This window comes from Myodes glareolus, chromosome 11 (genome assembly GCF_982192425.1).
Source record: "Myodes glareolus chromosome 11, mMyoGla1.1, whole genome shotgun sequence".
In the NCBI taxonomy this organism is placed as follows: Eukaryota; Metazoa; Chordata; class Mammalia; order Rodentia; family Cricetidae; genus Myodes; species Myodes glareolus.
Window position 1 is genome coordinate 66,755,447 of NC_142036.1, and position 14,935 is coordinate 66,770,381.

Consider the following 14,935-nt stretch of genomic DNA (forward strand, 5'->3'; position numbering starts at 1 on the left):
ACCTGTAAGGTAAAATTAAAAATCCAGACAAAGTATTCTGAGATTCAGGGGGGAAAAAAAGCTTAAAAAAAAACCACTGAATTTGTTTTGTACTGGCCACCTACTGCTGGGCATTGAGACTGCCCATGTGTATGGCTTGTGTACACCCAGTGAGAATCTGTTGGAGAAAAACAATTTTATCTTTGCAAAAGAATATCTGTTGTAGAAGTGCCGCTTGTTTCCCGACCGCTGGGCAGCTCAGACCCGAAATAACCACACAGAAACTGTATTAATTAAATCACTGTTTGGCCTATTAGCTCTAACTTCTTATTGGCTACTTTTTACATCTTAATTTAACCCGTTTCCATTATTTTATATTTTATCACGAGGCTCTTGGCCTACCGGCAATGTTCCAGCATGTCAGTCTCAGAGGTGGCTCCATGGCTTCTCCTTGATTCTGCCCTTCTTTCTCCCAGCATTCAGTTTAGTTTTCCCTGCCTAGCTCTATTCTACCCTATCAAGCCAGTATCTTTATTAACCAATGGTATTCACAGCATACAGAGGGTAACCCCACATCAGATATCAGTTAGGGATAGCTTTTGGGTTACAGATGGGAACAGGTATCCACTTCCCCTCTCAGCACTGGAAACCCGTCTGGGTTAGACTTGTGCAGGCCCTGTGCATGCTGCCACGGTCTCTGTGAGCCTCTCTGTACATCACTCCTGCTGTGTTTAGAAGGTCTGTTTTTCTTTGATGTCTGCCATCTCCTCTGGCTTTTACAGTCTTTCTCCTCTTTTCCTCTAGGATTTCCTGAGCCCTGATAGGAAGGATGTGATGGAGACACCCCACTTAGGAACAAGTGTTCCAAGGTCTCTTACTCTCTGAGCATGCCCAACTGTGAGCCTCTGTGCTTGTTCCCATGGCCTACAGAAGGAAGTTTTTCTGATGGTGGCTGAGCAGGACCCTGGATCTGCGAGTGCAGTAGTTTTTGGATTTCTCCTATGTTCCTGGTCTATCCAGTGTCAGGATCTTGGCCTCTTGAACAGTGTCAGAGATGGGTTCCATCTCATGGAGTGGGCCTTATATTCAATCAGATATTAATCGGTTACTCCTACAAACTTCGAGCCCCTTTTGTACTAGTACATCTTGCAGGAAGTTCACCATTGTAGATCAAAGGCTTTGTAGCTAAGTTAGTGTTTACCTTTCTTTCCTGGTAGTATGCAGAGAACCTTCTAGTACCACAAACACTAGCCAATAGGAGTGAAGGTGCTAGGTGGGTACCAATGCAATTTTTTCATATTCAATGAGTTATGTAGCTGTTGCCTTCAACATTAGGGTTGTTGCTGTCAGTTTGTGGAGAACGACCAATAACCTTGGCAATATCCCAGGTGGTTTGGGGATTTCTGTGGGGCTCTTTGGCCAACAATTTCATTAGATGTAAACCATTCTCAGAACTGGAGTCTTCACTCGGTGGTGAGAGGCATTCTGTTTTCCTAAGTATACCATTACTATTGAGTGTAAGACCTATCCTACAATCAGAATAATCTTATCCTAAAATTTTAATTATATCTGCAAAGTCCTTGTTTCTAAAATAGCGGTACGTTCACAGTACCAAGAGATGGGACTTGGACATGTCTTCTGGAGACAACTGTTCAACTACTACAACATTACTAATAGAGGCAGTAGGGTCTGAAGTTTGAGAAAAATCCCCATATCATCTTTGTAAATATATAGCACAGTAAATAAAAACAATTTTTAAAAGAAATAGTGCATGTAAAAAATGTTTAGGCCTTCATGAGAAGTTTAAGAAATTGGCAATATTTTGAAACAATCGTTGTTTGAAGGCTTGATACTACTGGCAGTTTTATTTTCTTTAAATTTGTTGACTTTTGAAACTATTTAAGCAGTTTAACTATGTATGACCCCCCCCCAAATTCAGAACTGCTTTTGTCAAAAGTAAGAGAGCAGAAATGATCATAGAACATCCATTTCACGCACTACTCAAGCATTACTCCTAAACTCTTGACAGTAACATTTTCTGAAGCACAAATAAACATATGAAGACACAACTCCTAAAAAAAGCCACAATAACAGGAATATTGCTATTTATTTCTAGTCAGACACATGCTTCTACTATTCCATACATTTTATCAATATTTCTTCTCTACCAAAATAATTTTTAGGTAAAGAAAGGCAGATTTTTCCCAGGCAGTATGTGTCATTAATTCTAGCACTTGGGAAGCAGAGGCAGATGGATCTCTGTGGTTTCAAGGCCAGCCTTGTCTACAAAGAGAGTTCTGGAGAATCCAGGGCTGTTACACAGAGAAACCCTGTCTCAAAAACCAACAAAAAGGAGAAGGGGGGAGAGAAAGTGAGACAGAAAGAGGGAGGGAGGGAGGCAGATTTTGTAGGTCCTAGGCTAAGGTGTTTGGCCTCACCTGCCCTCTATCTTAAGAGGAATATCGCAAGTAATATACACAGAAGCCAGTAAGTCCTTGGTAAGAATGATAAATTCTTCTCAAAGCAGTTGACAACTTTTTCCAAGAATATCTAGAAATTAAGAGAATTCCAGGTATACAAATGATATGTCCCGGCACAGTAAGGTCTTCCCACTATGGAGTAGATAGCGTGATAGCAGATTAGGCATCTAGAACAAGATTATCATCCCAGATGTGAGCAAGATACGAACCTCTAGGAGGGAAGCTGATCAACAGTGCTCTCTTTTCAAAAAAAGGTACAGATGTCCCTTCAGGAGAGCTTTTATCAAATTAAACCAGTAAAGATATGCTAATCAAGGGAAAGTACTCTGCAGGGCTCAAAATGTTCTAAGGGTTTTAGGAACATGATTAACTTGGTTAGTGGAGACTGAAATTTGACAGGAAGGTAGAAACACACAGCAACTGAATCACTAATTAGAAAATATTTGACTTCCATTTAGTGTCTAACAGAACCTTTACAGTTACAGAAATATACATATGTACATATATATGGTTCTGAGCTTTTATGTATTAGCATCAGAGCCTACTACTGGTAAGCCACATCCACACTGATGATCTGAGGTCGGAACATTCTGTTCACTGAGGGAGAGAGACATGTGAGCTTATTTCAAGGTATTTAAACTTCAAAGCAGAACACCAGATTTCAAAATCTATTCTGAGATGGGGGAAGGGTTGTTTTGCTTTCTTACTATGACACTGCACTGCTGGTTAAACATAAAGAACAAGATGGATGGTATCAGCATGAACCCAGACAAAACACCCATAAAATGCCCTGCGAGAAGCACACAACCATGATCAAGCTTTCTAAATCTCAATCACTCGGTACATAACTTCTGAATTTCAATGTTATGAGAAGACCATAAAGAGGTACAATGAGGTACCTCACAGAGGAAAAGTTTATGTGTAGCTATTTGAGTTATGTACTAAAGTAGACAGTCTTTACCTAAAAAGGAAAATAGCGAGCTGTGAACCAGTAAGCCTGACATTATGTGGTCTCAAAAGAGTAAACCTGTCAGTGCCAAAAGTTCAGCCAACAGAAAGAGGTTCCTAGCCCAATACTAGAATTTTAGAAAGCTGTGGCCCTCACTATGGCATTGCCACACCTCACTGCTAAAGGCTTTGGTGATGTAAAAACTGTATTGTCCCTCGTGATCATTTCATAAGATGCAGTAAAGATCTTTGACAAAATCGAACACCCCTCGTGATAAAAGTCTTGGAGAGATTAAGGATACAATGGTCTTACCTAAACATGATAAAGGCAAATTGCAGCAAGCCTACAGCCAACAACAAATCAAATGGAGAGAAACTCAAAGCAATTCCAATACAACACAGAACAAAACAAAGCTGCCTGCTTTCTCCATATCTAGTCAGTATACTACTTGAAGTTTTAGCTGGAGCAACAAGACACCTGAAATAAATCAAGGGGATAAACTTGGGAAGAGAAAAGTGAAATTACTGTTATTTGCAGATGATATGATAGTATACATACATGACCCCCCCAAAAAATATACCAAGTAACTCCCACAGCTAGCTAGCTGATAAACACTTTCAGTAAAGTAGCTAGATACAAGATTAACTCAAAAAAAATCAGTAGCCCTCCTACCTATACAAATTACAAATGGGTTGAGAAAGAAATCAGGGAAACAACACCCTTCACAATAGCCACAAATAGCATAAAATATCATGAGGTAACACTAGCCAAGCAAAAGAAAGATCTCCATCAAAATTCCATCACAGTTCTTTACAAACCAATACTCAACTTCATATGGAAAACAAAAATCTCAGGATAACTAAAACAATCCTGAACAATGAAAGAATTTCCGATTGCAAACTCTACCCAAAGCTATAGTAATAAAAACTGCATGGTATTGGCATAAAAACAGACACATTGTTCAATGGAATTGAATCAAAGATCCAGATGTAAATACACACATATATGGTCACCTGACTTTTGCTAAAGAAGCCAGAAATAGACAATGGAAAAAAAGAAAACATCTTCAACATGCTGTTCCAATTGGATGTCAGTGCATAGAAAAATGCGAATAGATCCATAGTTGTCAATCTGCACAAAACTTAAGACCAAGTGAACCAAAGACTTCAGTATAAAACCAGACATACCTTTTTCCATCTCCCTCTCAAAGAGGCAGCTTCTGTCTCTCCTCTCTCTCTCTCTCTCTCTCTCTCTCTCTCTCTCTCTCTCTCTGCCTCTCAATGATTGAGCAACACTTAAAGAAATGTTCAACATCCTTAGCTATCAGGGAAATGAAAATCAAATGACTTCGAGATCGTACACCTGTCATAATGGCTAAGATAAACACAAGTAACAGCTCACGCTGGAGAGGATGTGGAGCAAGAGGAATACTGCTCCAATGCTGGTGGGAGTGCCGGAAATCATCATGGCATTTCCTCAGAAAACTGGGAGTTGATCTACCTCAAGATCCAGCTATATTACACTTTCTATTTGGTAAATTCACATAAATTTTAATGAATAGTGCAAAGATCCCCCCACCTTTACTCAACGGACCATAAGGCAACATCTTAAAAATGATAATATGCTCTCATACACACAATGCTAACAATTATTCAATCAAGACACAGTATCATTGGCGCCCACGTTTCAGTCAGGACTTGATCATAACTAAATTTTTCTTTAGGTCCCATTAAGATTATCAGCACCCCCAACCAGCTGAAAGTAGTCTGAAATACTACGCCCACATTCCCAACAAACGGACTATGGATATTTTCCTTTTTTTAAAAAAAAAAAAAAAGAGGGGGAAGTGGTGCGAGAGAATTGTCTGTATTCTGTCAATCATGTTTTAAATAAACGCTGATTGGCCAGGCAGGAGGTATAGGCGGGAAAAACAGACAGGAAGTGGAAATGATGCAAGGAGAGAAGGAGAATTCTGAGGAGGAAGTTGATTCCTCCCACTCCTGCCCAAAACACTGAAGCAGCAGGATGTGAGGTGCCCCACTAAAAAAGGTACTGAGCCACATGGCTAAAATAGATCAGAAAAATGGGTTAATCAAGATGTGAGAGTTAGCTAATAAGTAGCCAGACCTAATGGGCCAATCAGCTTTATAACTTACAGAGATCCATGTGTGATTTTTCTCTGGGACTAAACAGCTGGGGGGCAGGGCGGGAAAGAAACCCCCAAACAAGCAGGCTCTCCTCATGTTACATATCATAAAGATCACCCATCTTTTCCTCTGGTGAGACATTCATTAGAAACCCGACTCTGGAGCCCTAGAAACCAATAATGGGTTCTACAGCCTCACAATTCATCATTCAGGAAAACTACATAATAGGAAAACTTACAGGTAAAATGGCAAACAAGAGTCTACCTCAGTGTGATCTACTGAAGGAAAGGCAAAATAAAAGAAAAAATAGAGTGAAGAGACCTTATTCTATTTTTATTTATTCTATTATTTAAGAGAAAAAAATTAAAGAACTTAAGAAATCTACAAAAGTGACAATACTCCCCCCCACACACACACACACACACAAACCAGACACATGATTGTAGAGAACTTTGAGCCAGCAATGGGATGACACCTGAGGACACCCAGCCCCAGCCCAGTCCAGTCAGCAGATCAGGACAGGGTGCTGGACCCAGAAGCTGGGTCCACGGGCAGGCAAGTATTTCTAGACTGTGCCAAGCTGACAGTTAAAACTAACTAACACAATGTGCAATATTTTGCTTAAAACACATAATAACCAGAGTGTTTGGAATAATTTTTCTTATAAAATTACTTTTTTCTTCACAACACGGATTGGCCAATAGCTTAGGCTTCTTATGAACTAACTCTTACACCTTAAATTAACCCATCTCTATTAATCTGTGTATCACCAAGAGGTTGTGGCTTATTGGTAAGATTCAGGGGCATTTGTCTCCTTCAACAGCTATATGGCATCTCTTTGACTCCACCTACTTTCTCTCTATATCTCTGTTCAGATTTTCTGCCTGCCTTTAGTCTACTCAGCCATTGGCTGCAACAGCTTCTTTAATAACCATATAATAAATAATAATAAAACATATTTACAGCATACAGAGGGGAATCCCACATCATCTCCCCTTTTCTTTCTAAATAAAAAGGAAGGTTTTAACTTTAACATAGTAAAATTACATATAACCAAACAGGTATCAAATAAGAATTAAAGCTACAATATTTATACCTATTTTATCTTTTATCATAACTAAGGAAAACTATATCTGTCTTCAACGCCATCAAAACTCCATCTTCAACTCCAACTAAGTATATAGGAACTGCATTGTAAGGAACTCCCAAAACTCTAAAAGTGACAGAGACATCTTGCTGCCTGGACACTCACCCGAAGTTCTTCTGTAATGCGGGGCCACCCATCTTCAGCCTGTAAGCCCATAATATCTGAAAGGCTTCTCCATGGAGCAGGAAATTTGAAGATCTGATTTGACTTGTAATGGCAAAGCTCATCAGATGCTTTATCTGTGTCCTGAAAAATGTCTGGCAGTTCTTCCATGAAGCAGGAACCCTGAAGGACTGCCTCACCTTTAGGGAAGTTCAGCAGTCATTTTTCTGTGGGTTCTGCTTGTCCAGTTCATATAGCATACAGTCAAGCAGTCCAGGCAAGAGTTATGTTACCATTTCTTTATGATCCTCAGGCAAGCAGTTGCTGAATTGTATAGTAGTCACCTGTAAATATTTTTCTATTTTCCTTCTTTCATTTTTTAAATCATAGTCTCAAGCTGGCCTCAAATTCTTTCTGTAGCAGAATATAGTCCTAACCCTGACAGTGTAGACTCTGAACGTCTTTATCAGATTGCAGAGGATCCCCCCCCCACCCATGTTGTTCTGAGAATTCTATCATAAAATTAGGTGGGTTTCACTGAATTATTTTTCTGCACTGACTGATGCAATCATACAATTTTTCTTCATTATGGACTATGATACAACCTTAAATATGGAATTACCCTCTTATCCCATGTCATATAATTGCTTGTGTGTATTTTTCAATTCTATGTCCTTTATACCAAAAATTAGGAAGTGTTCCTTCTTCTGTTTGGGGAAGGGATTTTACAGAACTAGTGTCAATTTTTTCTTAAGTACTTAGTATAAGTCTCTCCAGTAAATTACCAGAGTCTGGAAATAAGGGAGAAGAGGGTACTTCCTGATCATTCGATTTCCTTACTAGCCATGCCGCTGATGGAAAGCTCTATCTGTAGGGTAAGCTGCAGCTTTGTGGGAAGGGACTTCCCCATATCCTTGTACATAGAGAGTTGCTTATGATGCTGTCACCGCCACAGTCTTTTGTTTTCCTCAAGGGTCTGCAGATGCTTTCATTTCTAATATTAATTTGTGTCTTTCTTTCCTTGTTTTTCCTAGAGATTTTCACTGATTTTTACCTCGTCAAAGAACGCACTTTCCCTGGCTGTTCTGATCTGCTGCTTTCAACTCCACCGAGTTCTGCCCCTTGTTACTTCCTCTTTCTGCCTCCTCTGGGTCTCTTTGTACTTCCTTTCCTTGACTCTTGAGATGGGAGTTTAAAGTACTGACTTGCGATTTTCTCTTTTCTATTGTACGATGTACTGCTATAACATTTTTCTGCTCTGCCTACTTTGGGTTACCTCCCACAATCTTTGACAGGTTAGATTTTCATCAGGTCAGTAGATTTTAAGACTCCTGAAATGTTCTCTTTAATCACAGATTACATATAAACTTAATCATAGATTTAACCAGTGTTGTTTGCTGAGCCTTTTATACCTTTTTACTGATTATCTAGATGTTGTAGTCAGATGTTGGAAATAAAACATTTTGGAATAGTCAAGTGCAGTCTTCGAACTCCTCATTCCTCTTGTCACTTCTGTAACTGAGAATTTCTTCACATATTTTAGTTCTGCACTGGCTACACAAACACTTTACCAGCACTGTGTCCTGGTGTATCTACACTTCTGCCTGTGATTCTGTCTCTAATAACTTGCCAGGCTTGGGAGTTTACTATCTGACACGAGCATCCTTGTTTGATAAGTCTCTACACAATAGCTTTTTAAAATTTCTAATATAAATCAAACCATCTCATATTTTAGCATATTTTTACAGAAACTACCTACTTGGGCCATGTTTATTTGTTTTTTAACACTTTCTGGCATTCTCTATCATTGAGTATATTTAGAAGACGTGCATTTAATTAAAGGTCATTATATTTACATTATTTTTTTATTCTCTAGTTTCCTTTTGCCCCTCTGCTTTCTATTCCTCCTTGTCTTTGAGTTATTTGGACCTATTTTGAATTCTACTCATTTTCTGGTGCTTTTGAATATATCTCTTTGTGAATATTTAATTTATTTGATCCTGGTATAATATAGCAATAACATCTAATAGTCTACTGGTATCTTCATCCTCCCTGTCCAAATGATTGGTAGAAGCTATACATCTCATAATATATCCTTTCCCATTTATGACATAACCGTTTAAAGTATTCTCTTTATATGCATTTCTAAAGGGAGCAGATTAAGCTGGAAAATATAATGTAGGAACCCAAAAAGAAAACGTGACTCCACTGCGGTGCCTGTTTTTCTCCCTCCCAAGCTCTTTACTCCTAGATATTCTAAAGTTCCCTTGTTATCCTCTTTGTATTTACGGTTAACTCAGGTGGCAACAAAATCTCTTGGCTTCCTTTTCCCTGAGATTGTCCTGATTCCACTTCGTTCTCGAATGCTTTTCTTTGGATTTAAGGACTGAGTTCACCGTGTTTGTTCTCATTGATTTTTATAAGAATTTCCATTTAAATTGGTTCTCCATGAATGAAAGGCTGTCCCAGTTTAGCTAATATGTGGCTTGGTGTAGATTTCCTTGTGTTTTTGTTTAGAGTTCCCATGGATTACTAAATCTAGATTTATGCCTTTCCTGTCAAATTGCTAAGTTCCCTACCACCATTTCTTCCATTCTCTCCCTGTTTTTATTCTATGTCTTGATTAGCACAGCACAGGTATGAAATATTTCATTGTAGTACCACTTCTCATTAATATTTTGGTTGTTCTCTTTGTTGTTTAGACTGAGCGAATTCTATGTTCAGTCTTGAAGTTTCCTGATCCTGATCCCACCCACCCACCCAAGATTCTGTTTCAGTTACAGCAATTTTTCCAGGCCGAAAGTGATATGTTTCTCCTCCATATATCCTATTTCTTTACTAAGACTTTGTATTTACTTTCTGAGTCTTTGTTTGCTTCAAAAATGTTCATAATTGTTCCATTAGTCATTTTTATAATGGTGGCTTTACAGTTTTTTGGCCAAAAGTTTTTAACATTGGTTATCCCAGTGATGGCATCTATCAAACACTTTTCAAGAGTTACTTTTCTTTTTTCCAAAACTATATTTTTATTTTTAATTATGTGAATGCACATGCTCAAGAATGTAGGTGCCCATGGAAGTCAGAGAAGGCATCAAACCCCCTGACGCAGGTAGCTGTGAACTTTCCAAATGGGTGCTAGGGACTTAATTCAGGTCTTATGCAGGAGCACTACATGCCTTTCACGGAGTCATCTCTCCAGCCATGCCTCTTTCCTCTTAGTATGAGATTTTTCCTAATTTTTGAAACCTGGATATTTTCAACCTTGTGCCATCAAAGTTACCTCTTACTTAGACCTTTTGTTTAGCTGACACTCCGCGCTACCTCCTTTGGCAGCACCGCAGTGGGGCAAGAAAGAAGTAGCTCATAAGATGGGGATGAATTCCCATGTGGTCTCAATTGACCACACGATCAGAAAGTCTCCTCACTGTCCAATAGGATAAAACATGTCACTTGCTTTCATCATTTTTTTTACACTATGTCAAAAACACATGGGGGAAAAACAAGTTATGGGAGAAAATATTCATTTTGGTTCTTGGTTTCAGAGAGTTCTGCCCACACCTGGCTGCCTCCACTGCTGTGACCAGAAACAGGTGGCACAATAAAGGTACTTAGTCGTGGAATCCAGGAAGGGGGGGCACCAGAGATGAGACATGCCCTTCAAAGACATGCCCAATTTCCTGCCCCTCCCATCTATTTTATTTTCTTCCACTGACTCTACCACATCCCAGCAGTACATTTAAGCATAACTCTGTCCATGGGCTAAATCAGAGCACTCACAACCAACCATTTCGCCAAAGACGAACACCCAACCTTTGCACTGGAAACCAAGCCTTCAAAACATAAGCCTTCAGGAAACATTTTATATCCATGCCACAGTAAAACTCCAAATTCAGCCTGCCTCAGTGACAATCTGATAAGAGTGTTTTGAGACAAGCTGGCAAGGGCAGACTTGTCACTAGGTCATTCCTGGTAAGGTTAGGGAGTGGGAGCACACTGTCTTTCTGTGGTATCTGTACACATTCAGAGATTACATTTAAAAAAAAATGTTTTGCTTTGTAGCCCACCTTGACTTGATATAATGAAATAATATGTTTCCACTGGAGTATGTGTGCATGTGTTAGTGTGTGTGTGTGTGTCTGTGTGTGTGTGTGTGTGTGTGTATGTGAGAGAGAGAGAGAGAGAGAGAGAGAGAGAGAGAGAGAGAGAGGAAGAGAGAGAGAGAGTATACCTATTGGTGTTTCCAGATTTCTATATGTTATAGGTAAAGTTCAAAATATATGCAGTCAAAAGAAACCCCAGGCACTTATGCAGTGCCATGCCATTTTTTGGGTCCTACCAATCCTAGATATTGTACTTCCTTCTCTGCACTTTTGGAGTTGTCTTAGGTTGTGATATCCAGAGTTTTCAGAACCTCGGCAGGAAGCACATGGAAAAACAAAATTCTTAGACCTAACTCTCAGGCAATTATCACTGGTCACATTGTGGTATGTTATTAACGAAGACCCACAACTGCAGAAGAAATGCTACTGAAATACTTTTGTCTTTGCCAGCCGTGTGACTTTATAAACACACACTGTGGAATCACATTTAACATCTGTGGTGCTACCATTTTAATGTTCAAAGATACAGCTCACATTAACAATATAAAAGTCCTCAATAACGTTCAAGAATACCAAAAGAGTACAGACCAAAACGTTTACGAACACACGAGGTGGAGAAACCTAGTATTAAAGGGCATTCTTACTTCTTCTCCTGAGAGCTGCAGGTCTGGTTGGTGAGCTTGCCATTGACTTGTCTGCACCAATTCAGGGAATTCCTCTGGTGGGACAGGAGAAGGGCTGCTGTATTTCTGTTTCTTAACAGGAACACCATACAGTATTCTATAAAGTGACAGAAATAATAAATTTGTTTTTAAAGTTATTGATAAAGCAAAAAAGGATCACCCTCTTTCCACTTATCTCTGCTGAGAGAAATGTACTGATATTTAATATCTGCACTAAGCAGATCATGGAGAAGTAAATTCAAAATTTAAAAATTATGACTCTAAACACAATTGATTTGTAATCTCTGTGATGCATTTGATTCATTACATGGGGGAAAAGATCTCACTTTCTAAATGTGAAACAACAAAAAAATTAAAACCTTATTCGGGGGCTAGAGGGATGGTTCAGTGGTTAAGAGTACTGGCTGCTCTCCCAAAGAACCTAAGTTCAGTTACTAGAACCTACATAGCAGCTCTTCCAGAGAGTCCAAAAATCTCTTCTGGTCTCTGCAAGCAACCAGGCATACATGTGGTTTATAAACATACATGCAGGCAAAACAACCATATACAAAAACAAATAAATTTTAAAACCTTATTTCTAGCTCTCTTCCCTACTCCAAATCCACAGTCAAACAGCATCTCTTAGACTGGGGTCAAAACACCCACCTAAGTAGGATTGCCAACACACTGTAGCTTTCCCTTTTGGCTTAGATCTTGCCATATTGAAAATGTTTAGAATCACATTTCCCTCCGTAGATGATACAGGCTTATAGCTAAGAATGGATAGCATACAGGCATATTTAGTATAAAACTTAAAGTTTGAGAGCAGAGGTAATCAATAATAAATGACTTAAGAGACTTCTTAATAGTTAATGCTCTACTGTAAGCATGCTGTAATAAGTATAAAATAAACATCAATCAGGCTTGGTTGGATTGCAGCCGTGTCAATCACACATGATTGACACACTCTGATTTTCTAACATTCCATTAAAGGCACATATAATAGCTTCGTGAGTTACCAACTGTCAAGGCTAAACATACACAAACCCAATTGACTTGCCACTTCATAATATTCTGAACTCTCAGAGCCCAGCTTCTGGGGAAAGTCACCTCTTACCGGTCCTTAGTCAAATATCTGGGTTCGAAGAGAAATTACAAGCAGCTCCCAAAAAGCTGAATACACAGAAAGTCAGTCCTCCCGGTGGTAGTGAGGACGGCGAGGTAAGAACTCTCCTGCAGCTGGGGTGTCCTAGATGTGACCTAGGACCTCTCTCCAGGGGCGCTCACACATGTACCATGTAGAAGGAAGGAGGTTCTGACGTTTCTATTGCAAGCACAGTCAGGACACACCGAGTTCTTCCACAGTAGCGTTCCGAAGTTACTGCTTTTGTTTGTTTTCATTTTTATTTTGCCAGGGAGGATATCAAATAAGACTGAAAATCTGGGACAAAGACACGTGATTCCCCGACTCTTAACTAAGGGGTCGTGTTAGCAGAATGGGCTTTTGGTTCTCAGTTTTCCTGAGCCAGGAGGAGCGGTTCCCTCGGCAGCCAGTTCAGTTGCCGTGTGGGTATCTCTGCACATCTTTCCAGGTGAATGCCCATTTGTTTCAACCCTTCCGCGAATCAGCAGTTGCTCAGTTCCTCAATTCCGGCTTGCTTCAAACAGCTAAAAGCATTTCCGTTTTCTGCAACTCAGTCCTGACCGGGAGGGTCTGGAAAAGAACAGGCTCGGGTCTAGAGACTAAGAAAATGAGCCTGGAGTGTAGATACCTCAGACGGTGGAGGGAGGTGACAATGGTCGGGGGCAGGGTGACATAATAGCACTTACATTTACAGCACTGCCGTTCTTCTCTTCAGCTGGGAGTCTTAAATAGGGTAGCAACCATCTTTTTGTTTACTGTCTTTCAGTTTCCAAAAGCACAATTAATTGTTATGTTAGTTGGTCAAAGACTGTGGAAGATGTTGCTGGCATTCCCCAGTGCCAGCTCTGGCAGACATGCTCAGAGCAGAGCCGTGGTGGAATGGCCATCCAAGGTTAGCATCAGTTCCCACGTGACAGAGACGAGTCAGTTATTTCTAATTTTCTCTCTTCACTTTCCATGTGCCCTTATTTTGAGAGAAGAGAATCCGACCTTCCTCAAGTTCTCATCTTGGGGAAATATCACCATTTTTCTGAGTTCAGACAGAAAGTCTCCTGATCTCCGACCGTGCCCTCACTTCCAACAGCAGCTGCCCATTCTGCTCACTCGCTCCAGTGCCTCTCCTGGCATCTCAGCTCCTCATCTGACTCCTGTGCTATCATCTTTTCCGGCTCTTTACCTCCAGCCTCTCCCTCTTCCAATTCCTGTTACAGACCCATGACACTTTGTGTCAATCACTTCCTCTCCAAATGCTCCAATGATTAACTTACAATAGGGCCTAAACTATAGCACCTTGCAGCCAGGATCCTCCAAACGCTGGAGTCCACTGATCTTGCCAATCCTACTTCATTCCCCCAATGCACCATTCAATCCATATGTACTACGAAAAGGTGAACTAGGTACTGGAGACCGAGTACCACGTATACACCACCATTGGAGCAGCCAAGCCAATGCACAATTGTAGGACCCTGAGGCTCTGGAAATGGGAACGAGCAAGGGCTTGAACTCTTTTTCCAAGACCTGCACAACTCTCTCTCCACCCAGACAAAACTCACCTTTGCCTCCTTAAACTTCCTCCTGTGTTTGATCGGCTCTTTCATGATAGAATATACTCCATCTCGTCTTGTATTTTTCTCATAATGGAAAATAGCGTGAGGCTGGGGATATGACAGCACTAATTGTCCATTTCCCAAGGACTTGAATGTAGTAGTTACGATGTAGATGGTGAGCTTTGGCTCAGTAAAAAGAGTCTTACATGGGGGTCCTGAAAACCAAAGCCCAGCATGGGCTGTTGGAGTAGGTCCATGGGGACTCCCTAACTGTCACAAGCATCTTATATGTATTTGGTAGAGATGCACCTAATGGATGGGAAACAGGGGATGTGAACCCAGCTATCTGTGTTTTCACCATCCCTGCAGCTGATTCTGATACTGTTTGAGAGCCTCTGATTATCACTAGCCTTTCTAAAACAGCTCAATCATACAACACCCCGAGTGACCATCAAGTCTATATCGTCCACCCCTCCTCTGGAAATTCTGATTCAGTAGGTTTGAGGATTAATATACTGACCAAGCACACCAAATGGTCTTTATGCTCAGGCAAGCCTAAACACGGGCTGGAGAGATGGACCAACGGTTAAGAGTACTGGCTGTTCTTTCAGAGGTCCTGAATTTAATCCCCAGGAACCACGTGGTGGTTCACAACCGTATGGAATAATCATGCCCCAA

General features: G+C 40.3%; 1 protein-coding gene across 2 annotated transcripts in view; it reads right to left on the reverse strand.

Moving 5' to 3' along the window:
* Nucleotides 1-14,935, reverse strand: part of Ttc6 (tetratricopeptide repeat domain 6) — a 154,267-nt gene that overhangs the window by 74,700 nt on the left and 64,632 nt on the right. For both annotated transcript variants that reach the window (XM_087911793.1, XM_087911794.1), the window contains exon 7: nucleotides 11,549-11,684. In XM_087911793.1, coding sequence (XP_087767919.1) covers nucleotides 11,549-11,684 — 136 coding nt within the window. The remainder of the gene's footprint in view (nucleotides 1-11,548; nucleotides 11,685-14,935) is intronic.